The sequence below is a fragment of the Pyrus communis genome, chromosome 16 (assembly GCF_041283825.1).
Source record: "Pyrus communis isolate YQ-2024b chromosome 16, ASM4128382v1, whole genome shotgun sequence".
Taxonomy (NCBI): Eukaryota; Viridiplantae; Streptophyta; class Magnoliopsida; order Rosales; family Rosaceae; genus Pyrus; species Pyrus communis.
This window is the reverse complement of record NC_142580.1, coordinates 20,280,132-20,307,999: the sequence shown is the minus strand read 5'-3', so window position 1 is coordinate 20,307,999 and position 27,868 is coordinate 20,280,132. Positions and strand designations below refer to the sequence as shown.

Here is a 27,868-nt window from a genome sequence, read left to right as displayed (position 1 = left end):
ATTCCTGTAAATATTAAACTAAAAAATAAGTACATATACATGGTGGGTTAGCTCACTAACCTAGGAGGAATTCTAGCCTAAATTTGTTCCAAAAATAAGTTTTGGGTTAAAATTCATATTTGGCGCAAAGACTGGAGCAAGTTGAGGTATCTTTAAAACCGAAAATATGAATTTTATTTCAAAGATTGGAATAGGTCTAAGAACAAATAAAAGGCGGTAGTTCTAACAAAGTTTGTCAAAAATATTAATGTTGTGCATTGTAACAATTTAGCATCACATATTTTTTGGGGTTGAATCAAATGAAAATTCAACACCAAACTCTAATTTTCTGAATTTACAAAGGAAAAGGATATGTAGAAAAACCAAGTAACGCATGGGTGAGAGAGGAGATAAAGATGATGACATGCAGCCGCTTTTGCCCTTGTCGTACCCTCAATTCAAGGCCGTCGCCTCACTACTCTCTCTCTCTCTCTCTCTCTCTCTCATAAATTTATTTGATACTCTTTTTTCTCCATTCTCTCACTAAACAGCAGAAGAAGAGTCCTCCTAGAATCTCCTTCCTCTGCATCTTCGGGTCCTGAAAGAAAAAGTAGAGAGGGAGAGAGAAGTGATGGATTCGTAGACTGTGCTGTGCGGCAGAATTGCAAGCGTCTTTTTGTGGGTAGTTATTCTATTCCCTCTCATTCTCTCTCTTCACCATCTCCTTCCTTTCTTTCCCTTTTGGGTTTTGTTTATTTGTTTTTCTTTACTTTTACTATTTTTTTGTTCATATGTGGTGTGTCCTAATTGCTTTTTCATCTGATTTGCAGCTTCACTAAAGTTGGGCTCTTTGGAGGTAATGTGGAGGGTGCACTGCTTCTTCTTCAATAGCTATGGCCGCGGATTCTTCTCACGGTACCCTTTTTGTTATTTTTACTCTACATTTTTGCTTTTTATGCTCAAATTATTTCTGGGTTTTGATTCATCAGGTCTGTGAATGTTTGGATTTGGTATTTTTGTTGATTGGGGGATCAAAGTTGAATCCTGTGCTGAGTTTGGAACATGCATGTTATACTCAGATTGCAGGAAGTTTGTGGGTTTTTTTTTTATGTAGAAAAATTTGAAAAATTATTTGGGAATTTGGTGTTCTTTTTGTTTGTGATTTGAGCTTCTGGGTTTTGAAGGATATGGTACCTATGGATAATTATCGACGGGTAATTGCGTATGTTATATTGTTATGTATGATTGACTTTTGTTTAGTGCTTATTGTTTCCAGATTGATGTTTGATTTTAGATCATCTTCTTACTGATGATATTCAGCATTTGAGAGTTAAATTGTCAAGGGTAGATTTCTGAGTTCAGCTTCATTTAATCTGATGATATAATGCAGTGGCGTCTTTTTCGCTGCTTAATATTATTTCTTAAAGGAGAAGTGAGCTGGTATCTCTTTTCTAATGGGGTATGCTACCTTATCAAATGACTCATGTGAAAGCTCTTAAGAAAATGCAGAGCCAGGGGCATTCCAAAGTCAACTGAATATTGTGTTTAGTTTAAGGATTCATGTGGGCTTGATGTATCGTACACAATTATGCGTGCCTGTTCCATCCTATTCTTATTATATTTGGTGTAGTTGAGCTGTCTTTGTAAATGAAGGTAAACCCTTTTTCTTTAATGATTTTGGTATTGTCGGTAATATGTTACAGCTTAGTACTGAGCTCAGTCCATGGCATAAATCAAAATCTGAAAGGTGATTCTTAATGGGACTCTGAAATGGCAGGCAATGGAGATTAGTAAATTTATATGGGTGCATGCTAGTTGATTAAGGATTTTTGCTACTGATCAAACAATATCATGTTTCTTTTCCTCATTGTTGAGAACTGATATGTTAATCGTATGGATTATGGATTCAAATAGATGGTCCTAATGGAGATATGATGTAACTAGGAATTTTGATTAGCTTTCTCATTATTTCCCTTTCAATATCATTCCCTTTCTCTTAGGAATTTTTCAGAGATCTATGGTTTTGCTTTCTTCTGTTCAACGATTCTACTTTCTATATACTGATCTATGTTCCTTTCTCCTTGGCTTTAGGACTTGGACTTGATCAGTCAAACAACAGCAAGTTAAGTATGGATAAAAAGAGAGAGTTTGTCTATGAAGTATCAAAGTGGTCAGACGGAGCCTGTGAAGTGTTACAGTCATGGAGCCGTCAGGAGATTTTACAGATCCTATGTGCAGAAATGGGGAAAGAAAGGAAATATACTGGCTTGACAAAATTGAAAATAATAGAGCACCTTCTGAAAGTTGTGTCTGAAAAGAAACCAGGGGGAAGTGAGGATGTAACAGACCTTAAACCACAGTCATCTAATGCCACTGGCCAAAGAACTACTAAAAGGCAGAGGAAAACTGAGAATCCATCTAGACTACATGTTCCGGAGAATAGTATTTCTAACAATAGTAGTGGGAGTGACCTAGCCAATACTACATTCTGCAAAAACTCAGCTTGCAGAGCTACCTTAAATCGAGAAGATGCATTTTGCAAGAGATGTTCGTGTTGCATCTGTCACAAGTTTGATGACAATAAGGACCCGAGCCTTTGGTTGGTTTGCAGCTCAGAGCCGCCGTTCGAGGGTAATTCATGTGGCATGTCGTGCCACCTTGAGTGTGCTTTAAAACGTGAAAGTTCTGGTATTGGAAAAGAGAGAGGACATAGAGGACTGGATGGGAGCTTTTACTGTATATCTTGTGGCAAAGTGAATGATCTGCTTGGGTAAATTTTCCTACCTATTAACTATTTTTTATACCATTTTTCTTTTATAATTTTTTGGATTTTTATAGACCACCGCTCAAAGTTGTGATGAATTTCATGTTTCTATTCAAAGTTTATACCAAGTCTTCCACTAAAAAAATAAAAATTTTGCAACATTTTAAGTTACTTATTGGTGATGAATTTTATTTCATTGCAGTATCTTAGGAACACTGGTTACTTATATTGTACATTGGCCTTATTTTCGCTATAGTGGTTCTACGAGTGTAACATAATTTACACGACCATTCACACTTTGAATGAAATATTTTGTTTCATTATTGCGTCCACTGTTCTAAAAATCCCCGCCTATCATAGATCAATGTGTTGCAAATCATAATCCTGACGCCTTAAACAGAAGCTTTCTGCATTCCCTCAATTTAATATCAAGGATTATCCATTTCTTTTGTGAAACTTTCCTAACACCTAAGAATGATCGAGTTGACGAGTTACTGATGGTGGAGCCAAGTGAAATTTTAATAAAGGCTTATCAATTGACTTGCCCCCTGAAACTTGCCTTTAGTCTCACTTTACCCCTGAAACTGGTTTTGTCTCACTTTGCACCGAAACTGTTATTTTTTCCTCATTTAGTCTCAGTTAACCCTATTTTCGTCCATTCTGTCAAATAAATGTTAAATTAAAGGATCGTAGGCACATTTTATTTTTGACACAATGTTTTGCCTTTAATTTGCCTGCTAAAACAATCCCAAACTCATTTTCGATGACTCAATTTAAACCCCTGTCTCTCTCTCTCTCGAGATTGATGCAGGGCTGTAGTTGCAGCCGTTGGCTTCAATGAGTGGTTTGAATTAGGTTTTGAAACACAACCCATTACTTGCTATTGAAACACAAACCATTATTTGCTTTTGCCAATGCCTGCAACTACAGCTCCACACCAATCTGCAAGAGAGACGGACAAGGATTTGAATCAGAGTTATCGAAAATGGAATTGGGATTGTTTTAGCATGGAAGTGGGAGGCAAAGAGTTGTATCAAAAATAAAATGTCCATACTACTGTTTAATTTAAAATCTGTTTGACTAAATGGATGAAAATCGGGTGAATTGAGACTAAATGAGACAACAATGATAGTTTCATAGGGCAAAGTGAGATGAAATCAGTTTTAGGGGATAAAGTGCGACTAAATGGCAGTTTCATGGGGCAGATCAATAAATTAGAGTTATTCTACTTTCCTTTGTAATAAGTGCAGTTTAGTATGCAAGTTCTTTGTGTTTGAGTCTCTCTATGTTACTATATTATTATTAGGTGTCATAAATTAGTCTTTAGAATTTCTATTTATATTTATGTGGATCGTTCCAGATTCATGTACCAACTAGCCTATAAAAGGGCTACTTTGTAAGCTTTTAAAAATAAGATTGTTAGTGAAAAAATTCTGGGTTTCTGGCTTGTGTGTGAAGCACAGCAACCTTTGAGTGATTCCAAGGCACCTTCAGGGTGAAGCTGAAGGCCAGTATGATGCCGGAATTTCTCTAATTTCTCTATTGGTGTGATTCCAGTACACCTTTGGCCGAAGTGAGTCTGGATCTCTTCTATATTCCTATCTATTTCTACTGTCCGACATCACTTATGTTGACTTGTCTTTAGATTCTGTGAGCGGTGAGCACAGATATGGAGTGGGTAGTATGGTGGCACTACCCTATTTGTTGGGTCAATAACTTTCACTTGAAACTGCTACAATTCTGGTTTCATGACATGATAACTTGCAGATCTTGATTGTAATATAAAAAAGAGAATGTTTAGTGCTTTTGAAAATGTGGTTTGGGGGTCTTTGCTGCTAAAGCGATATGGTAGATACATACACACATACACACATACGTACATATCTCTCTCTCTCTCTCTCTCTCTCTCAAGGCAAGCATGTAAATATATATATCACGCCAACATGCAGGTGTTCGTGTGTTATTTCTATTGTTTGAAAATTAGGAGTTCTGTCTTAATCAGTCATGTGTAAAGTTGAGACTGTTTCTTTTTGTCAAAAGCTCTCTCTCTCTATGATAAATAAAGTGAGAGAAGCTTGTGATTGTTTGTTGACAAGTGAGGCACTTGAAGACATCATGAATGGTTGACTAATACATTTATTTCCTGTTCTTATAACACAATTAAATGGTTCTTAGTTCTTTTCTGAGTGAATGATTATGATGAAATACTTAAGGCACATAATTAATACTAATTTTTTGTACTGGTTTCCTTAGATGTTACTTTTTCCTCATGTATAGCAATCTGATTGGCCTATGTTCTTACATGTATTTAGATCCTGGCGAAAACAGCTAGTAATAGCAAAGGATACCAGGCGGGTAGACATACTGTGCTATCGTATTTCCTTGAGTCATAAGCTCCTCAATGGGACTGCAAAGTATCAAGAGCTTCATGAGATTGTGGATGAAGCTATGATGAAGCTTCAAGGTGAAGTGGGTCCGCTAACTGGCTTACCATTAAGGATGGGTCGGGGTATTGTTAACAGGCTTTCTTCTGGACCAGAGATTCAGAAACTTTGTGCATTTGCTGTGGAGTCACTGGATTTGGTGCTTCAGAAAGCAACATTTCCTCCATTGGCCAAGCCTAATGTACAAGGTGATCTATTTGTCAGTAACTGTCACACCCTATCCCTAATCACTGGATTTGCATGCATTCGATAACTCTGTAAATGTCTGCAATTTTCATGCCCCCACAATCATTGAATTTACTTGCTTCCACATATTTTCTGACGATAATTTAAATAACAATGATGTAGTTGTGGTAAGTACTTAGTTTCATATGATCTCTTCATTCATTTGATTCTGAGTTTCTGGTATTTTTGTTTCGGTCCTCGCCACTTCCTAATCGAATCACAGAAATTCCATGAGGTTGTTGGAGAATGGAGAGAATGTATTTTATCTTGTTTACTGGTTTATCCAGAGGGAAGGAATTTTAATGGATGTTTTCTGTTGTACATTTTTAAACATTTCAGATCCAAGTTTTATTGCTCCGGACATGATTAGATTTGAGAATGTCCATGCTACATCGCTCACCGTGGTTTTGAGTTCCGAATATCCTCCCTCAGAAATTTTAGTTGGTTACAAATTATGGCACTGTAAGGCTGATGATATGAATTATCCAACAGAACCGACTGCAACACTGTTGTTTGCACCAAAGACGAGATTTGTTGTCACTGGACTAACTCCAGCTACAGAGTACTGTTTCAAAGTGACTTCGTTCAATGATTCAAGACATTTAGGCATGTGTGAAGTTCGGTTTTCCACAAGTACTGGTGGAGATGAAGTCCCTAATTGTTCAGTGACACAGAGAAGTCAGAGCCCAGCTACCAACTATAGCAGCCTTTCTAATCCTTCTTCAGTGGAAGATGAAACTAATAATATAACTCCATATGGTGATCAAGCTGATAACCGAGCAGACAACTATATTACTTTTTGCCAGGACACTGATAATACTGTCTCCGCGGATTTATCCAATGATGCTGTCAATGGCAACAGCATGGACGGAGGACCTACAGTAGATAAAATTTTGTTGCTGGACAAGGAGCACATCAATGGGATGATTGGCTCCATATCTAAATCTGATGTCATAGAACTTGAGCACAAGCAATCACCAGATGGCCATCTTGTCGAAGACATCAGCACTGATAACGGTTCAAATTCCCCTGCGCGAACTGGAATGGAATGTGTCCCATTTGGTGGTAGCTCAGAGGCTGGCTTACCCATCACTCCTTGCAAAATCGACCTACTTAAAGATGGGCTGGGAAGGAATGTAAGATCAAATTCCAGTAGCAAGGATTTAAAAAATGGAAGTGGGAAAGGAGAGGAACCCCAAGATGGCAGCACATCGAAGAAGAGAAGTGCTGAAAGGAAAGATGAGGAGTGTGTGGCAAACAACATCTCAGATAGGGATTTTGAGTATTACGTGAAGATTATCAGATGGTTAGAGTGCGAGGGACATCTCGAGCAGAACTTCCGGCAGAAATTTCTTACCTGGTATAGCTTGAGAGCTACCCCTCAGGAGGTAAGGATTGTGAAAGTGTTTGTAGATACCTTTATAGGAGATCCTGCATCGCTTGCAGGGCAACTTGTCGACACCTTCTCAGAGAGTATTTCGAGTAAGAAATCATCTGTCGTGCCAAACGGGTTCTGCATGAAGCTTTGGCATTAAGTTACTTGCAAGCATAAGTACTTGTGGATCTCCTCTCCTCCTAGCATTTGTTATTTATGTCGTATCATCAATTCTAGTACCATTCCTCATTTGCCATTCTTATGATGTAAAAATTGCTAGAATTCTTCTTATTACGATGTAGGTTTGAAATTGGCTTCATTCATTCATATAAACTGATATGTTGTTTCTACTTTCTATAAAATCCGACCAGCAAACATGAAAAAGAATGCCAAGGGAGATCGATGTGCGGGGTTTTTTAATTTTTGGAGAAATTTTTTTGTTTGATGGTAATATTATCATGTGGTGTTACTAATTTATGCGCTGGTTGAGCGGCATTCAAGAATTTATTTATTTTTCCATTATTTTAGGGTCTTTTTGGAGAAAAGCTTTGGTCATTGCCTAACCACGTGAGATGGTACCCAAATCAAATGTCCTTGGCTTGTGTACTTGTTGGCCTACTTTGAAGAAGTCACCTTAAAGTGGCGGCAACTGTTACAGGTTGACTACACCGGTGTCTTTTGGTAGTTGTCTTTTGTGTTTTTGTGGAGTTTTTATGGTAGTGAAAGCTCATTTCCTTCGTCGTACTTCTCCGATGTGAGATTTAAGGTATTGTGGCCCTAATGAGTGCCTATGAAGCACGCTACAACAGTACTACTAGTTCGCCACCGTGCATGAGTTTTGCCATCAGGTGGGAGAAATAGTTCGGTTCAATAGTTGTTTTATATATTTTCTGAATGAAGGTTTACGTGATAATTAACTGACGATGTGGCATCATCTTATTGAATGACCTAATGATCAAACTGAAGTTTTTCTCGTCTCCTAGGCCACTAGAATGACTTGCAAATGAAGACGTTATAATGGTGGTATTCTTAACTAATCATGCACTGTTATACAAAAAAGTTGAAACACGTGTGAAATCGTAATAAATTTGAGACAACACTACCTTGACGTATCTGTCTTACGCAAGTCTCTCAAACTTGTTGGATACATTAATATATTTACACTAAAAATTGAGAAAACAAATTAATTTCAAACTCGCCGTTAACGATAAAAAACCAAGTTTAATTATGTTGTGCGAAAATCTCGTTTGCCACCCCTGTGATAAGCATAATTTTTTACACTTTTGAGGCTGTCAGGTTTATACGACCCACCCAACCCCGTGACCAACCCAGTCGCCGGCAAAAGCTCATCTTTTGAACCTTTTGCCTCTTCCTCTCACCTTTCTTCTCTACCCAACCAAAGCAAGCCAACATGAACCGTAGGTGCATATAAGTTTTTATTTAAATATGCACTTCTCACCTCTTGCTTGTCAGTTTGCAATTTTGTGGTGTGTCACTGATGGATATTACTGAATTATTTTGATTAATTCAAAGTGGAAGGTAACTTTTATTAGACTAGATTATTTTGATTAATTCAAAGTGGTCTATGTTTGTTAAATTTTGTGCGCAAGTCTTCCTTTGCTCAAATTGTCCATTTTTAGGGCAGTCCGATAATTACGTACCTCTAACAACTCTACTACAAGGGCATTGGTGTTCTTAGATCCAACAAAATTTCTTTTTCAAAACAAATTATCCAACAGTAGGTGCCTTTTTTCTTCCAAGAATCCCCTTCAGCTTTTGCCCTAGGAGAAAGAACATAATACCCCAACCCCATCTATTTCTCTACCAAAGTCCCCGCCCATTTCTCTACCATCAATCGGAATAAGAGGGTGCATAGACCTAAAAGCAAAACGTCAACAAGAAGCCGGCTTGTGAGCCGTGGTGGATGTGAGCAGGGGAAGAAAAATGAAATACTCGGCTAGTTATAAACTTATCAAAATGAGACGACGCTGCTTTGGCCCCCTTGGCATGTTGGATACAACTTCAAATAGACCAAACGACCTACTGCTAATACGCTACATATTATCCACGGGGAAGTCATTACCTCTGGTTCAAGGAACACCACCCCTACAGCTTGTTGGTGCATCCCGTTTAAGTGCTGCTCAAGTCTCTCTAAGAACAACTTTTGCACTTCTGCTAGCATCGACAAATCTATAACGTATAACATAGGAGAGCATAGCTTATACAAAATAGCCTGACATTGCACTGCAAATCTTCAGTACAACACTTTCAGGAATGCCCTGAAAGCCTTTGCTGGATATATGCATCAAACTATTTATTGATTCTTACCTTCAAAACATGTTTGATGTATTCATTGTCAATATATTTTATTCACAATAACATCACACATCCAAGCATCCCGGCCTTACCCCAAAAGCAAGAAAAGCTTTACCAAAGAAAAATTAACGTATTTAAAAATCACGTTCAGTTAGGGAAGGAGAAGGACAAACCATATATGATATATCCCAGGAAGCAAAATTTATGATAAAAAAGAGCAAGCCAAAAATCGATTCACACAAGGTAGCGGAAAAGACGTGAACATTCAGCCATGTCAAACTGTACGTTTATGTGTAATTATCCCGTTTCTGATACTGACTCTTAACATGATTCACAGTTAAACAAACTTAATTTTGGAAGAAAAGAAGAGAAACAAATCTAGATAACTTGGAGATGACTTCCATAAGTGAATTTCCATTCAAACTAACAGACCAAAAGGAATCATCTTGACTCTCAAATACATCTGTCAGTATTGAGCAAATTTAGCAATGCCAAATGATGCTGCATTGGGGATGTTTTTAGTATTAAGGCCTAAATGTTAAGGCCTAGTTCTTATCTCTACTTGATAAGGCCTAGTTCTTCTCTCTACTTGATAAACATTCAAATATAAGCCCTATATCTTCAAAACTAGCAAACAGATACTAGAGAGTTCTACCACACAAGTTAAGAAATGGGCACGAGTTTAGCCCATAAATAAACCCTCCATCCCACTTCGCAAGTAAAACGAACCGTCCCCCTCGATACTAAAAACATGAATAACCTTACCCTAGAAGGCTATAACCCATAAAATTACGAATTGATTCCCACATTAATACCTCTAGATTATAGCTGACAAAAGGATGAATACACAAAAACATAGATAGGTTGATGAATTTAAGTCAATTGCACCACAAAACAAGAAATTAGTAAGCACAAATTCAAATTAATCCAATTCTAATTACCAGAACACAAATAAAAGAAATCATAAACTAACATTGTACCACTCAACAATATCCAACTTATAATCTAAACTTGAAGGAGCAGAAGTAAGAACATTCCAAAACCCTAATTCAATCAGCAAATAAGGGGATTATAAACCCTAACCAGTAATCTAGCGATTGCGCTCGGCAGGCAACGGCCGATTAAATCCACCGCGGCGATTCATATACTGTCTCGGCTGCCGCTTAGTGACCGCCCTAACGCCACTCACATCTGCGCCCGCCACTGGCTTCCCTTTTGTCGAGTCAAACCCAATCGGAATCCCCAATTTCTGCATCATCTCAATCTCGTCCTCGTCCATACCCTCACCACCACCACCACCATCGCTGCTCGGCTTCTGCAGAGTTTTCGGCTCCTTCGAGATGCCCTCAACGGAGTCCAAAACCACCGCCTTCTGCCGCTCCCTCTCGTCCTCTACAGTCGACTCACGCCGCTGGCGCTTGCGTGGCTCTGGCGAGGGGCTGCGGTGGTGGTGCTGGCGCCGCCGGTGGGACCTGTCGTCTGGAGACCGAGAACGGGAGATGGAGCGAGTGCGGGAGCGGTACCGGTCGGGCGAGCGCGTGCGGGAGCGGGTGTGGCGTGCTCTGGTGCGTTCGGGTGTACGCGACCTCTTGATGCGGACGCGGTCACGGTCGCGGTCGTCTCTCTCTCGGCGTCTTTCTCGGTCACGGTCTCTGTCCCGAATTCGGTCACGATCCCGGTCCCTGTCTCGTTCTCGGTCCCCCATAGTCCGCGTGAGAGTAAGGAGTAACTGGGAGGTGGTTCATGATTTTGGGAGAAGGTGCTTTTATCAAGTAAAACCAAGTTGATTCTGGTGCGAGTTTGGATTTAGCATATAAGTTTTTACTTAATTATATTTGCCCTTTTTTTAGTTTTTTCAATTCAAAAAAAAATTAAATAAATAATTTGAGTAGTCAAAAAAAGCATGTGAAAATTATTTATCAAAGAAAAATAAAATTTTGTTGTAGTCTCATTTACCTGGAGAATGATACAGAGACAAAGAGGTGTTGCATGAAATAGAGAGAATTTGGTAGCATGAAATAGAGAGAATTCGGTGAATTCTGAGATGTGATTTCTCACCTTTATTTATAGTTGCAGGAAAGTAAATTCCTTAGCCTTTAAGTATCACAATACAATTCGGGAACTATCTAAAAAATATAAATAGAATCTCATAAAGAATTACACAACCACATTCCTAATTAGGTTAGGACTGCAACACTCCCTCTTGGGTGTGTAAATACTCAAGTAAATGGCGCATCACGTCTTCATCGATGAAGTAAGTTTAGTTGATAAAGTCGTTGGCATAATGAGCGAATGAGAGTTTCAAATTAAAAGAAAGAATGCATAAAAAGGTAAAACTCACAAAACATCGTTAGGGTGGAACCCAATATGAGAGAGAAACTCATAGTCTAAGAAGAACACATGAGAAGTTTGCATTAAGTCAAAACTATACGTCTTCTGGATGCAAGTAGGAAACCTCACAACAGTAAGACTAGCCCATGATGAGTGCCTCGTTAAAACCTAGTTAGATAGAAAAAAACTCGATGGATGTAATAAACCATGAGTAGTATTATGCAGTGGAACCACTATTACTAAGTGAATTAACCTCAACAACTTTGTGAATCATTCTTCTTTCTCAAAGAATAAAGATTCTAACATTTCGCCTTTTTACAAGTTTAAGAGGAGCTCATTGGATCCAGATCAAACGATCCAAATTAAAGCATTTATCTAAGGCCAACTTGTAATTTATGTTACCAAGGTGTTACAACCAAATAGGGTTAGTCACTACTTTGTAAGGCATTATTGCATTCTAAATGGTTAATACTGCCACATCACCTCTATCGATGTAGAGATTATTGATTGGATTACAATAGGGAAGTGTTATTGGCAGTTCAAAAATCTCATTCTACACTCTTCACAAGTGTATTTTTCTTTCCTATTATAGAAAGTTTGGAGTGTAGAATGAGATTTTTGGAGTGCTAATAACAAATCCCTTACAATAATGCAATCATTAATTAATAAAGAATAATGTTTTTTCAAATTGTTTGGGCCCAAAATATTTGGGCCTAAGCCTAGTAACTCTTTGGGCTTGGCCAAAATGGAAGCCTTCAATACCTTGGGTTGCTTTGAGTTCGGTCCGGCCCAAGGAAAAATAGTCGAATCCTATCATAGTATGACACTCTAAAAGTTAGGGTTGGATTCGATTGAGTCGTAAATTGGTAAAATTGTCAAGGATTAAGACAAATATTGATCAAATTTGTAATATTCCGAGGATTAATATTTGTAGCTGATCAGGATTAGAATGAATGAAATATGAAGAAGGGACTAGGTCCATATTCTCGAGCTCTATGAAGAGATTGGAACAGATTGCTGCCAAGGAAGTATAATCCATATAGGACTTTACTTCGGCATAAGGTGAAAATCACTCTTATAAATAGAAGGGGATTTGCAACATTCAAGTAACCTTCAACACAACACACAAATCTGCACATTGAAAGCCAAACCTATTTTATGGTTGGATATTCGTAATTCCATTTTAGAGTTCGGCATTTTGACGACTGAACCATATTTATAGTCAAGACACTTATCTCTTTTGAGTATTGTGTCTTTACAGCTCGGTACTGATTCAATGCACTTATATTTGCACAAATATAACTGAAGTAGTTGAGCCTGATGTAGATGATCTTGAACTTCGTAGTGACTAGCAGCTTTGTCTTCGAACTCTATAACCCAAAGGCCAAGGCGAGTTCCTTCCTTGGCCGCAGTTGGTCGGATAAGAAGTCAGTAGCACGTTTGACACCACCATCACACATTCATTTACTCATCGACTGCGCTCGGTTGTCGAGTTGGCATGCCCTGCATTCAATCGAATGACGTCGTTAGCTCATTTGTTGTTCAGTGTGTGTGCCACATAAGCTTGGTAGTTTGTAGGGTCTACCAAAACATAACAATTCATTCATTTTTAAAACTACAATGATAGAATTAAGTTCCTTGTTTAAATTGAAATGTATGACATTTGTCTTGGTCTGACACTTGTCTCCCTAATGCTGAGGGGGCCTTGGCTTAAACAGATTGCAGGGTTAGAATAAAGCTCTTATGATCTGCCATATTTGGAGCTTAATTTCTGATGCTTCTAATTTATGGTCTATCTAGGTGAAGGTTTATTTACTTCAAGGTAATTCTTTGTGGAATGCCCCTTTTCCTTCAGTTTGCTCTTGGAATTGGAGGAAATTTCTTCATCTCATATGACTTGTTAGACCTTTCTTCTTTCATGTCATTGGTGATGTGCGCTCCACCTCTATGGTGACAATTGGCACCTATTCGGGCCTTGTACCCTTAGATCTTCTTCTAGTATCATTAAGGAATCAAGGCTTTAACCAAATTCTTTGGTCAGATAGATTATTGATAAGAATGGTTCCAACTGGACTATCACTCTAGTTGAAAATTGACCCCCTAAACAATTTTTTTGGTAAATTAATCCCGTGAACTATTTAAAATTAGTCAATTAACTCCTTGTTGTTAGATTGCAGAATCAATTCCATCAAATTCAAGGGCAAATTAGTCCTTTCATCATCAATTGTTAATTGTCAGCTATAACCACCAATAAAGTTTTGATACATGGACACGGGGTAATTCGAAAACATATAGTGACACGCCTCGATCCCAATGTCAGAGGAACATCGAGATGGCCACGTGATGGCCAATACCCAAGGATGACGCAAGCCATTTAATGAATGCATATGCCGAGAACATGTGAAACATGCATATAAATTTTGCGTGTAACTACGCAAAGTAATATTCAAATATAAGTCTTACAAAATACAATAATAATATTCAACTGCCAACAATGAACATAATGATGCATGACATGTTCAGAGCATACAACTAAATCCAGAGTACAAGCGGAAGGTAAGATAGAGAAGTGCTATTACAATAGATGTCAAAGCATAGATGATGATATGATATCACTAGTAGGGAAATACCTCGTAGTTCGGATTGTACGCCTCGTTCCTATGTCCTGAGGGGGCGCAAAACAAATATGAGTGAACCAAGTTGATATCTATATATATATATATATTACTGAAGTAGTTATCAACATACTATCCCTCATAGTTTTATGAAAACTCATAGCATAATAAGTAGTAGATTTTCCAAAAACCCTAGCATACCATAAAACCTTTCATAAAACATATCTCGTATATAATGTGCTAAATAGTGGTATCAGTGTCGCCCGAAGGCACAGAGAACTCTTCATTCGCCCAAAGGCCTTCCTTCAGAAATACTTTAATTATCAATCACCCGTAGGCTCCTACAGCACCCACCCGAAGGCATATAAGTATCAATCACCCATAGGCTCCTACAACACCTACCCGCAGGCATATATAAGTATCATCGCCCGTAGGCTCCTACAACACCCACCCGAAGGCATATATGTGACCACTAGATAAGCAAAAAAATCATTGAATATAATCTTTCCAACATAAACATATATCTCAAACACATCTTCATAGCATATAGTCATCCATTATATATACTACAAAGAACATAAATTCGATAAAGTATGGTGTTCCAAAATATTCTCAATAAAGCATAATAATAATAAAGTGTAAATCTAATTTACTCATAAAACGTTTCGTAGAATGTAACCATTAAATCATGTTTTTCATGTACGCATTTCTACTATTAAAACATGCATTTTAGAAGGGATTCACTCACAAATACTCCGTTGTCGAAAAGTCATACGAAATATGAATGATGGGATCGCTGTTAATAACTGCACCTAAGCACATAAAGGGTCAAATTAATAAAACTATACCCAAATGATTGAATTTCGAAAAACAAATGTAAAAAATGGATCCAGGACGTTGAAAGTCCCAATCAAAACCCGAAAAAGTCAACAAAAAGTCAACGTTGATCGGTTAAAGTTAACTGTCAGATTGGGTTAACGGGTTCGGGTTGGGTCAACTGGGTCACGACCCGATTAACAGGCTGGGTCAAAGGCCGATCAACGGGCCTGGAGTTTGGGTCGGGCTGATTCAATATGTTGGGTCGGGGCTTAAAGGGATTTGGGCTTGAAGTTAACAGGTCGAAGGCCCAAGTTGGATGGCCCAAAAGGCCTGGGGTTTAGAGGGATTTTGGGTTCAACGGGCTTGGGCTTCATAGCCCGACCTAGGGTAAAAGGGTTCTGGGTTGGGGAAATGGGCTTGTTCCCTTGGGTTTGGGCTTAAGGGTTTAGCGGGCCAAGGCCCAAGCTGGCAAAGCCCGAATGCCTGGGTTATATGGGTTTGGGTTTTCGGGTATGGGTTTTTTGACCCGTTTCTTGTTGGGAACGAAGGCCAGAGCCTCTCGAGCTCCGGTCGACGCCGATCGACCAAATTAACCTATGATCTAACCATAAAAAGGAAGGTAAGAGAGAGAGAGGAAGAGAATTTATACATGTGACAAACCGTAAAGTGGTCGAAAGCGGCTGGGATTTTGCTCGAAGGTGAGAGTTGTTCAAGAGAAGGTTTGTGCCTCCCGAGTATATTGATCGAAAGAAGCAGGAATTCACTAAGTTGAGACAGGGGAAGTTGACAGCGAATGAGTACTACCGGAGGTTTACTGATTTGTCTCGCTATCATCCAGATGTTGCTGGTAATCCGGCGGAGATGCTTCGTTGTTTCCGTTTAGGCACTAAGAAGAAGTGGCGTTCGATGGCGACCACTACCCACTGTGATACCTACCAGGAGTTTTATGAGATTCTGCTGAGGATTGAGGATTTAGAAAATATGCCGAGCGAGAGTGAGGAGGAAGATAAGGATGGTAATCAGAAGAAAGATGATAAAGGTAAAGGTCAGGTGTCGCTCGGACCTCGTAGGACACAGAACTTCAAGAGGGGTGGCACTAGTTCTAGCTCTTCTAGCGGTGGTTTTAGTGCCACTGGTCAGGGACGTGGAGGTAGGTTTGCTGGTGGTGCTAGAGGCCAGAGACAGGGTGATGCTGGTAGAGGTAGGGCCTCAGTTTGTCGTAGGTGCAATAATCGGCATTTTGGTGAGTGTAGGCGTGGCAGCAGTGGTTGCTTTACTTGTGGACAGATGGGACATCGGGCTGCAAATTGTCCCCAAAGTCAGCAGCAGAAGCCGCAACAGACTTTCTTGCCACCACCTGTACCGATTCAGCAGATTCAGGGTCCGGGTAATTATGGGCAGACGAGTCGAGGTGGTGCCTACTATTATCAGGGCGATGCTGTTCCTTATGCCCCGGGACAGTATCAGTATCCCCAGGACCCATATTCCCAGGGCGGTTATCCTCCGTATTCCGGCGGCTATACGTCGTATCCTCCAGCTCCAGCAGGCGGTTCTCAGTGGTTTCAGGGAGGACAGATTCAGCAGGGGGAGATTACTACGAGTAGTGCGGGGTCTTCGAGGCAGTCTGGTCAGCCCAGTCAGGGGCGTGGCATTCAGAGTCGTGGCAGCCAGACGAGCAGAGGTCGAGGTGGACGACAGCAGACCCAGGGGCGTATTCATAATATTTCTCTACATGATGCTCAGAACAATCCGGATTTGATTATGGGTACGTTAAATATCCTTGGTTATTTTGCTAGAGTATTAATTGATTGTGGTGCTACACATTCTGTGATTTCTCATACATTTGCTCAAGTGACGCAACCTCGCCCCACACCTCTAGGGTATGATTTAGAGTTCGCTATGCCTAGAGGGGAGAGATGTATTGTAGATCGTGTGTACCCAAGATGTCCAGTGGTAGTAGAGGATGTGGTTATGCCAGCTGATCTTATCCCATTAGACATTGTTGACTTTGATGTGATTCTGGGCACGGCTTGGTTGCATTTCAATCGTGCCAATATTGATTGTTACGGGAAAATAGTTACGTTCCATCGTCCTGGACTACCTGTGGTTACTTTTGTGGGTGAGCAGTGTGGGGTGAGACATGGTGTTATTTCGGCTGTGCGAGCGAAAAGGTTATTGTCTCTAAAGGTTGCCAGGGATACTTAGCTCATGTGGTGTTGGATGAGGCCGTTCCTAGTAGAGTAGAGGATGTGAGGGTAGTCAGACACTTTCCCGATGTTTTCCCTGAGGAATTACCTGGTCTACCACTAGACCGAGACATGGAGTTTACTATTAAGTTGCTTCCACGTACTAATCCTATTTCCTTGACTCCTTATCGTATGGCTCCCGCTGAGTTAAGGGAATTGAAAGTTCAGTTGCAGGAATTAGTGGATAAGGGTTTCATCCAGCCTAGTACTTCACCTTGGGGTGCTCCAGTATTGTTTGTGAGGAAGAAAGACGGAACTTTGAGGCTATGTATTGATTACAGGCAATTGAATCGGGTGACGATTAAAAACCGTTATCCGTTACCGCGTATTGATGACTTGTTCGATCAGCTTCGAGGTGTTTGTGTGTTCTCCAAGATCGACTTGAGGTCTGGATATTATCAGCTGAAGATTAGTAGGGATGACGTTCCTAAGACGGCGTTCAGGACTCGTTATGGTCATTACGAGTTTCTGGTTATGCCGTTTGGGTTGACGAATGCACCAGCTGCTTTTATGGATTTGATGAACCGGGTGTTCCAGCCAGAATTGGATAGGTTTGTTATTGTTTTTATTGACGACATTCTGGTGTATTCTAAATCGAAAGCGAAGCATGTTCGACATCTTACTTTGGTGTTGAAAAGGTTGAGGGAACACCAACTGTATGCTAAGTTTAGCAAGTGCCAGTTTTGGTTAGACCAAGTTGCGTTTTTGGGGCACATCATTTCAGCTTAGGGTATTTTGGTGGATCCCCAGAAGGTCGCAGCTGTGGAGAAATGGGAGCAACCGCGAACTGTCACTGAGGTGAGGAGTTTCCTTGGTTTAGCAGGGTATTATCGACGATTTGTTAAGGATTTTTCTGTGATTGCTTTACCACTGATGAGGTTAACGAGGAAAGACGTTAAATTTGAGTGGGATGATAAATGTGAGCAGAGTTTCCAGCAGTTGAAGTATTGTCTCACTCATGCACCTGTTTTGGCACTCCCGGACGATAGTGGTGATTTCGAGGTTTATAGTGATGCTTCTTTAAATGGTCTGGGATGTGTGTTGATGCAGCATGGTAGGGTGATTGCTTATGCTTCACGATAGTTGAAACCCCATGAGTTGAATTACCCTACACATTATTTGGAGTTAGCAGCTATCATTTTTGCGTTGAAATTATGGAGACATTACCTTTATGGAGAGAAATGTAAGATCTTTACAGATCACAAGAGTCTTCAGTATCTTTTTACGCAAAAAGATCTTAATCTTCGTCAGAGGAGGTGGTTGGAGTTGCTCAGTGATTATGACTGCACGATTGATTATCACCCTGGTCGTGCAATTGTAGTGGCTGACGCACTTAGCAGGAAGTCTCAGGGCCGTATTAATGCATTGTACGCTAGTCGTATTCCTCTTTTGGCGGACTTACGTTCTACGGGAGTGACGTTAGAAGCAGAAGATCGAGATGTGGCTTTACTTGCTAATTTTCAAGTTAGGCCAATTTTGGTTGATCGGGTACTTGAAGCTTAGGTAGCTGATAGGGAAACTCGGGAATTGATCCAAGCTCGAGATCGAGGAAGGAGGAGAGACCTTAGAGTTCGTGATTCGGATGACATGTTGATGCAGGAGGGTAGGATGTTCGTGCCTAATAATTTGGATTTAAAGAAAGCAATTCTCGATGAAGCACATATCTCGGCTTATGCCATGCATCCTGGAGCTACAAAAATGTATCATACCATTCGACCGTTTTATTATTGGCCGGGTATGAAGAGGGAAATAGCTGAGTATGTGAGTAGGTGTGCTGTTTGTCAGCAAGTTAAGGCGGAAAGGAAGAAGCCGTTTGGGTTATTGCAGCTGCTTCCCGTTCCAGAGTGGAAATGGGAAATTATTACTATGGATTTTGTGTACAAGCTTCCGCGTACACAAAATGGTTTTGACGACATCTGGGTGATTGTTGATCGACTTACTAAGTCAGCACATTTCATTCCAGTGAGGGAGAAGTATTCCTTGGGCCGATTAGCAGAGTTGTTTATCTCGAAGATTGTGAAGTACCATGGTGTCCCTGTGAGTATTGTCTCGGATTGTGATCCACGATTTACATCTAAGTTTTGGGTAGCGTTTCAGGAAGCTTTGGGTACGAGACTACTTTATAGTACGGCGTATCATCCTCAGACGGACGGACAGTCAGAGAGAACTATTCAGACTTTGGAAGATATGTTGCGAGCTTCAGTGCTACAGTTTGGTGATGCTTGGCACAAGCGGTTGGATTTAATGGAATTTGCCTACAACAACAGCTTTCATTCGAGTATCGGCATGGCACCGTTTAAGGCATTGTATGGTAGATCTTGTCGCACACCGTTGTGTTGGTCAGAGGTCGGAGAAAGGGTTTTAGTGGGTCCGAAGATTGTTGAGGAGACTACTCAAAATGTTCAGGTAATTAAGTCTAACCTGAAGGCAGCCCAGGACAGGCAGAAGAGTTTAGCAGATCGGCATGCTACTGACAGAGTGTATGAGGTTGGTGATTGGGTATTTCTGAAGCTTTCACCATGGAGAGGCGTAGTACGATTTGGAAAGAAAGGTAAATTGAGTCCCAGGTACATTGGACCATACATGGTCACTGAGCGAGTTGGTGAGGTAGCTTACAGGTTGGAGTTTCCTCCGGAGTTAGCTAGAGTACATAACGTTTTTCACGTGTCCATACTTCGACATTATGTTGCTGATCCGTCTCATGTGATACCTCCTCAACCTTTGGAAATTAATCCAGATTTGACTTATGATGAGGAACCAGTGACGATACTAGATTGGAAGGAAAAGGTTCTGAGGAACAAGATGGTGAACTTAGTGAAAGTTTTGTGGAGAAATCATTCTGTGGAGGAAGCTACGTGGGAAACAGAAGATCGGATGAGGGATTTGTATCCTCGGTTGTTCTTTGATCACTAGGGGTTGTTGTATGGTTGTTTTGAATTTCGGGATGAAATTCTAATAAGGTGGGTAGGTTGTAACAGCCCGTTCCGAAAATTTTAAAAACGTACGCGTGAAAAGACGATTTTGCCCCTAGTGTGATTTTTCTTTGTGTAGTTGTTCTTTTTGGCTTGTTGTGGCTGGTTTTGCACCATACACTCCTCCCCACGCTCACCCTCACTGTTTCCCCTATCCTGCACCTGTCCCGAGCTCCCTTTCCTTTCCCATTTTTCATTCCAACGTACGGACACACATACAAACACATCAAACCTTCACAGATCAAAGAAACAAAGTACATATCCATGCTCGTGAGGCTCGTAGGAGTCCAACCATACCCATTTCAGGTAAGGATACCTTCGTTTTCACGTCGAACTCGGGATACCCGATTTTGGGTACTGTTCATGCACACGTAATTTCTCATGTTTTTGGGAATTTCAAGCTTGTAGGAAGCTTGGTGAGGTTCTTAGGAGGCTCGAGGTGGTTCGTTTAAAGGTTTTGAACGTCGGGATCACGAGTTTCGAGGTTGGCCGGAGTTGGGGGTATTTTCCAGGCGAGATTTAGTGGATTTTAGCACTTGAAAGTGGTATGATCTTGTTCCTCTCGTTGTAAGCTTCATTTTGGTACCAATTTTGTGAAATTTGGTTGAAAAACGAAGAAGATAGGACGATTTAAAGTTTTCCCGATTTTCCGGCACCATAGACAAGCCATGGAACTTCGGAATATGGTGTAACAAACTGGATTTGAGTTCAAATTCATCGGTCTTGCCTTGGGCAGCCGCGGGGTATTGAATGCAAAGAGGGGCTGCATTGGCCAAACCCGAGGCCGAAAGCTCCTTGATGGTTCTATTATCTGCTGCCATGGCTTGTTCTTCTTCAAAAATCTGATCCGTGGGCTTTTCTTCTACACCTACTTCGTCTTCTTCAAGCCCAGGTTGTGGTGGAGGTTGTGGTGGCTCTTGTTGACTCCTCGTTCTCCTCAAAGTGCGTTCAAAATCACCGTCAAAGTCGGAGATGTTCTCTATAATAGGCCGAGAGCTACGAGTCATACACAGTTCCTAAAAAACAAGGAAACAAACAAACTAAGAATCTGAAATAAGAATGCACGAAAAACAAAATATAAAAATAAAGACAAAGGATTAGCAAAGTTGCTAATCCCCGGCAACGGCGCCAAAATTTGATGCGATATTTATACGCACACAAACTAAACCCTATTTGTGACAATTGTAGTAATGATGTAAGTAGGGATCGTTCTAACCGGGGATTAACTAGGGATGCTAAATACTTGACTCAAATAAATAAAACTAACTTTTAAAACACTAAGACAAACTAAAAGAATCAAAACAAGTTTAAAAAAACTCCAAATACTCAAACACATAAAATAAGACAAATCAAATGAATAAGACTTAACAAAATAAGGGGGGTGATTGTGGTTGGACGAGATTAAATTAAATGGACAAATTGTAATTAAAGGCAAAACGTAAATATGAATGTGATGAAAATATGGATGATGGAATAGCCAAGGGGTTTTTCTCCACACATGTTACACTTGCATACAATATTGATTCTCAGTTGGTCTTTCGATAAGTTGTGAAACTCAATGCTCCAAGTTAATTAGGTCCGCTTAGATTAACTTTCAGATTTCCCTAAATTCGTTGGATTGAATGGAATACGCATTACACCCAAATTATTCTTAATCAAAGTCCCTAACTATGGAATACGCATGATAGAGACATTCAACAAAGATCATTAAGTTCAATGAAAATTTTAAGTGTTGACGAGGCATTCGTTACTATGAAATACGCATGAAACTTATGCCAAGAATTCGTTTAACGCGATTGTTTATAAGCAACCTCCACTACTTGTGAATATAAGTTCATAACGATTAGGTGAAACTCACTTATATTCTAGCGTCATATTCATGCATGAAAATTAAGCTTGCAATCTCAATGAACATACATAAATAAGTTATCAATCAAACAGTTAAACGAATTGAATCCACAACTTATGAAATTCCAACCAAAAGTAATCAATTCATATTGCAAATATAAACATAGTTTCGAATCACCCCTAGCTAAAGGGGGTTTAGTTCCTCATAACTTTGAAATCAAAGAAACCCCTAAACATTCCAACAACTCAAACTTGAATTGTATGAACGTTTAGGCACTCTTCTCTTCCATTCTCATACGTACAAAACAAAGAGAATTAAATTTAAACTTTGAAATCAAAGAAACACCTAAAAATTCCAACAACTCAAACTTGAATTGTATGAACGTTTAGGCACTCTTTTCTTCCTCGTTGTTGTAGCACAAGGTCTAAGTGAGCTTTGGGGATTATGTGAAGTGTTTTGGAGGGATGGGAAGTGGTTGGATAGTGGTTGCAATGGAGGAGAAAAACTGCACAGAAATGGAAGGGGATTTGTGATGCGTGATTTATACGCACACAAATTAAACCCTCTTTTTGACAATTGTAGTATAAGTATAAGTAGGGATCGTTCTGGACCGGGGATTAGGAGGGATTGTTAATCACTTGGATTTGACTCAAAAACGTAAAAACACAATATAAAACACTATACTAGACTCAAAGAATGCAAAACTAAACTTTAAAATACTCAAACAAACTAAAAGATTCAAAACAACACAAACACACTCAAATCTGCCTAAAAACCACTTTCTGGGCAGATTTGAGCACAAACACAAATTTGGACGAATTTGTTTAACAAATTGAATCAAAACACTTATAAACACAAACTAAAAATATTTCTAACTAATCTAACACTTTAAAATAAATGGGGATTGAGGTTTGGACGAAAATAAACTAAATGGACAGATTCTAATTAAAACAGATTATAAAAACGAAATTGATGAAATGGAATGAATGGATGATAGAATAGCTAAGGGGTTCTTCTCCACACATGTTACACTTACATAATAAAAAGATTTCCAATTGCATTTCAATAAATTATGAAACTCATCACCCCGGGTCAATTAGGTCCGCTTAAATTAACCGTCAAGTTTTCCTTAAGTTAATGAATTGGATGGGTTAGCGCAACGCAATTCACTACATTCTCCAAAAGTCCTTTACGTGAACAGCACAATAAAGATACAATCAAAGATCATTAAGCATTATGAAAACTATAAGTGTTGACGAGGCATTCGTTACTATGATGAGCATGAAACTCGTGCCAAGAATTCATTTAACGCGATTGTTTATAAGCAACCTCCACTACTTGTGAATATAAGTTCATAACGATTAGGTGAAACTCACTTATATTCTAGCATCATATTCATGCATGAAAATTAAGCGTGCACTCTCAATAAACATACATAAATAAGTTATCAATCAAACGGTTAAACAAATTGAATCCACAACTTATGAAACGCAATTAGAAGTAATCAAATCAAAATGCAAGCATAAACATTTATTTCGAATCCCCCCCTAGCCAAGGGGGGTTTAGTACCTCATACGTACAAAATAAAGAGAATCAAAGAAACACCTAAACATTCCAACAACTCAAACTTGAATTGTATGAACGTTTAGGCACTCTTCTCTTCCATTCCTCATTCGTACAAAACAAAGAGTATTGAAATTAAACATTGAAATCAAAGAAACACCTAAACATTCCAACAACTCAAACTTGAATTGTATGAACGTTTAGGCCCTCTTATCTTCCTCTTCGTTGTAGCACAAGGTCTAGGGATAGTTTGATGGTGTGAATGGTTTGGGGAGTGGTGGAGGAATGGAAGAGGAGTTGTGGAGATGGAAGGATGGTGTTTGGATTGTAAGGGAGAGTCACGGCAAGGGTGGTTTATGGTCTACATTTCTGCAATGGATCAGTGAATATGGAAGAGTGTGTTGTGTATGAAATGAGATGTCCATGAATGAATGAATGCAAGGGTATTTATAGGAGTAGTGGAGGGAACATATGGCTATGTCATTTGTAGGTGAAGTAGGTGGATGTTGTAGGTGAAGTAGGTGGATGTTGTAGGTGAAGTGGATGTTGTAGGTGAAGTAGGTGGATGTTGTAGGTGAAGTAGGTGGATGATATGTTAAGTGATAAGTGATAAGTGATATGATATGTGGTTATGATATGATAAGTGGTTAAGTGGTGATGAGAAGTGATAAGTGATTAAGTGATATGATATGTGGTGATGATAAGTGATAAGTGCATGTGGGTTAACTAATGAAGGAAATGCATGTGCAATGACAATGTGTTAGAATGGATGTGTGTTATGCATGGCATGATTGGGATTAGGAAAGGTTTAAATGTCCTAAAACTAAAGAGAACAAGGTTCCAACACTTTGGCTCCAATTAGGTCTTCAATTTCGTCCAACACTTTGGCTTCAAGCATAAGCTATCCGTCCTTAGCCCAAAAGTGCTCCAAAAGTCTCCAAAATGCATCTTTTTGCTCCTTTAGCCCTTTGGACCTACAAACACACGAAAATAGCTTAAAGTACTAAAATAACTAAAGAAACATAACGTAAATGTACGAGAACAAGCCATTTAAGTCGCATAAATATGCTCCTATCAAATGCTCCTATCAAATACCCCCACACTTAGCTTTTGGCAAAACGAGGCTCAACGGGGTTAAAACTTACAACATATACGAAGTATGGGAAGTAAGGCTATTTGGCTATGGTGGTGGTCACTACACAACTTCTTCTTGAATATGTGTTATGCAAATCAATAACATGCTTTGAATGAAATGGGCATGAGTTCTAGCATTTGGAACTATATGATGAAACGCCTTCTAAGTAGTAACCAAGCAAAGAATAATGAGATCATGCAACGACTTTAGAAAACAAGAAATCACAGATTATACTCTCCAAAGAACGTTATAGGCTCAAGTCTCTCAGGGTTGTAGCGTTTGTTTGAGTTCCTTCCTTCAAGCATGTTACAAAAACGAATTTTTTTCTTTTATGATTGCATGTGAAGTCATACATTATAACCATAACCAAGCATATACCAAGAGTAAATCAAACTTTTCTCTATGTTTATAACTCTTTCTAACCGTCATGCAATTATAAACCAAATCCTTATCATTGTGTTGGAAGGTACCCTAAGACACAAACACACAAAAACGACTCTTGAAACAACTCTTTTTGGGTTTTTCAAAACAATTTTTCAAATTTTTATGGGATTTTCGAATTATAAAACAAAACACACTAAAACACTCTAAAACAACTTAAAAACACCTTAAAACAGCAAGGAACAACATTTGAAGTTATGGGTGATAAAATCCCACGAATTTGCATTAAATATACTTAGTTACCCCCCCCCATACTTAAATCAAACATTGTCCTCAATGTTTTAAGCATATGGTTCACACAAAACATAAGTAAACACACAAAAAGCAACTAAACATACTAAACATGGCAGAATGTAATTAACAAAGAGAAGAGTTTAGGGACGCAAATCTGGTTATGGAGTGTAAATTCCCTCTTCTCCTTGGTGATTGTATTGAGGCATGATCTTGGTGATTCCACAGGCTTACTCTTGAACTGGTTTCCGCCCATCATTGATTTTCCTTTGTGCTACTCTTGAACTGGGCAGCAGGATTCCCTTTAGTGTCTCCCCCGAAGGTCTGAGCTTCCTCCTGCTATCTGTTTCTTTGTTCAATCTTTGTAGGAGTGGTCCCTTCTCTGGAAGTGTATCAACCGTTGAAGATGACTACTCGAGAGCAACGCTAGGTAAGCAATCAGGAATAGATTCCAGGCAGTTGGCTCCAGATCGGTAGACTGACTCCAAGTGCCGGCTGATTGCTTCTTTTACTTTGCCATGCAAGTAAGAACAAGAACAAAGAAAAAGACAGGGAAAGAGTATGATATGAGATATTTTTGCTTTTGACCTTGATGATATGAGATACCTTTGCTTTGAAGAAGCGGTGAATGAATCAGCACATGCTTTAATCCGCCGTTTCCTCCTGGGTCATATGTACTCCAAGCATCTGGTATCATCTTTAGGGAAGAAGAAAGAATTGAGTATTTCGAAAGGCTTGCTGGGAGTGCGCCCTCAGAGGTGAGGGAGAGTTGGGCATTTTCTTCAGGTTTGCCCTGCCATAAAAGACGAAGGTCGACATATATAGAGATAATATCAAGTGGTGGTACTTTTTACCCTTGTCGACAAACGTTTTGATCCCGCAAATCCGGCTTTTTGAAATAGTGGCGCCTCTTCGATCTTTGAATACGCCTCTTCGATTTCTGAGCAGGCGCCCCTTCGATTTCTGAACGACGCCCCTTCGCTTTCTGAACGACACGTGGTAGTGCAGATGCGGCTCCTTTTGACAAAGCTGCACGCGTCTTCTGAAAAGCAGAGAAAGCGTCGCCGAACTTTGCGCTTGTCGGCTAAAGATGTGTAGATGCGATGATGGCCTCCACGTGTTTTCAGCTTTGTCAGAAATCTTTTGACAAAGTTGAACACGTTTTCTGAAAAGCCGAGGGAGCGTCGCCTAAATTACGCCGGAAAATCCGGCTCTTTGAATCAGTGGACGCGTCGTCTTGGCTTTTTATAGAGCTATCAATCACCCCAACACACACACTCTGAAGATTTCCCATTCCTGAAACTCGACTCCGGCCCTTTGTGAAATTTTAACTCCATCCACCCCTTCTCTTTGAACACTTTTGAAAAAAATGGCAAACTCATCGAACCTTAGCTTAGATTTGAGTCTCAGCAGCGATCCGGTTGCGCCCCGTCAAGGTAATGTATGGCGCCCTTCTTTTTTATCTTCTAACGGTCCTCTTTCAGGTGAAGACTCTGTGATGCAGGACGCCACAACAGCTACAATAGTAGCTAAAAACCTCCTCACTCCAAAAGATAGTAGGCTGCTGTCAGGACGGTCCGATGAGTTGGCCGTTCAAGAGTCCCTCGCACTTAGTGTTCAGTGTGCGAGTTCTGTGTCCAACATGGGCCAACGCCTGCTTGCTCGGTCCCGCCAAGTGGAATCGTTGATGGCAGAGGTGGAAAGACTTAAGCAAGAGATCCAGCAGCTTAAGTACGAGAATAGAAGTTTGCATGTGCTTGCAAATAACTATTCGTCGGGGATGAAGAGGAAGCTTGATGAGCTGCAAGAATCTGAGGATCGAATTCACAGTGACCGTCAAAGGCTTGAGTCTTATCTCCAGAGGCACCTTTTTCCTGGGTCATCCAGCGCTTGGCTGATAGGAGCATATTTATGCGACTTAAATGGCTTGTTCTCGTACATTTACGTTATGTTTCTTTAGTTATTTTAGTACTTTAAGCTATTTTCGTGTGTTTCTAGGTCCAAAGGGCTAAAGGAGCAAAAAGATGCATTTTGGAGACTTTTGGAGCACTTTTGGGCTAAGGACGGATAGCTTATGCTTGAAGCCAAAGTGTTGGACGAAATTGAAGACCTAATTGGAGCCAAAGTGTTGGAACCTTGTTCTCTTTAGTTTTAGGACATTTAAACCTTTCCTAATCCCAATCATGCCATGCATAACACACATCCATTCTAACACATTGTCATTGAACATGCATTTCCTTCATTAGTTAACCCACATGCACTTATCACTTATCATCACCACATATCATATCACTTAATCACTTATCACTTATCATCACCACTTAACCACTTATCATATCATAACCACATATCATATCACTTATCACTTATCACTTAACATAACATCCACCTACTTCACCTACAACATCCACCCACTTCACCTACAACATCCACCCACTTCACCTACAACATCCACTTCACCTACAACATCCACCTACTTCACCTACAACATCCACCTACTTCACCTACAAATGACATAGCCATATGTTCCCTCCACTACTCCTATAAATACCCTTGCATTCAC

General features: G+C 39.8%; 2 protein-coding genes across 2 annotated transcripts; one reads left to right on the top strand and one right to left on the bottom strand.

Moving 5' to 3' along the window:
• The first annotated feature begins 272 nt into the window (after positions 1-272).
• LOC137731886 (VIN3-like protein 2) lies at positions 273-7,149 on the top strand. Its single transcript, XM_068471131.2, has 5 exons — positions 273-661; positions 810-894; positions 2,071-2,749; positions 5,056-5,375; positions 5,752-7,149. The coding sequence occupies exons 2-5, from the start codon at positions 873-875 to the stop codon at positions 6,945-6,947; spliced, it is 2,217 nt and encodes a 738-aa protein (XP_068327232.2). The 5' UTR covers positions 273-661; positions 810-872; the 3' UTR covers positions 6,948-7,149.
• Positions 7,150-10,005: 2,856 nt separating this feature from the next.
• Positions 10,006-10,891, bottom strand: LOC137731775 (U4/U6.U5 small nuclear ribonucleoprotein). Its single transcript, XM_068470986.2, has one exon. The coding sequence runs from the start codon at positions 10,806-10,808 to the stop codon at positions 10,194-10,196; it is 615 nt and encodes a 204-aa protein (XP_068327087.2). The 5' UTR covers positions 10,809-10,891; the 3' UTR covers positions 10,006-10,193.
• Positions 10,892-27,868: the final 16,977 nt, after the last annotated feature.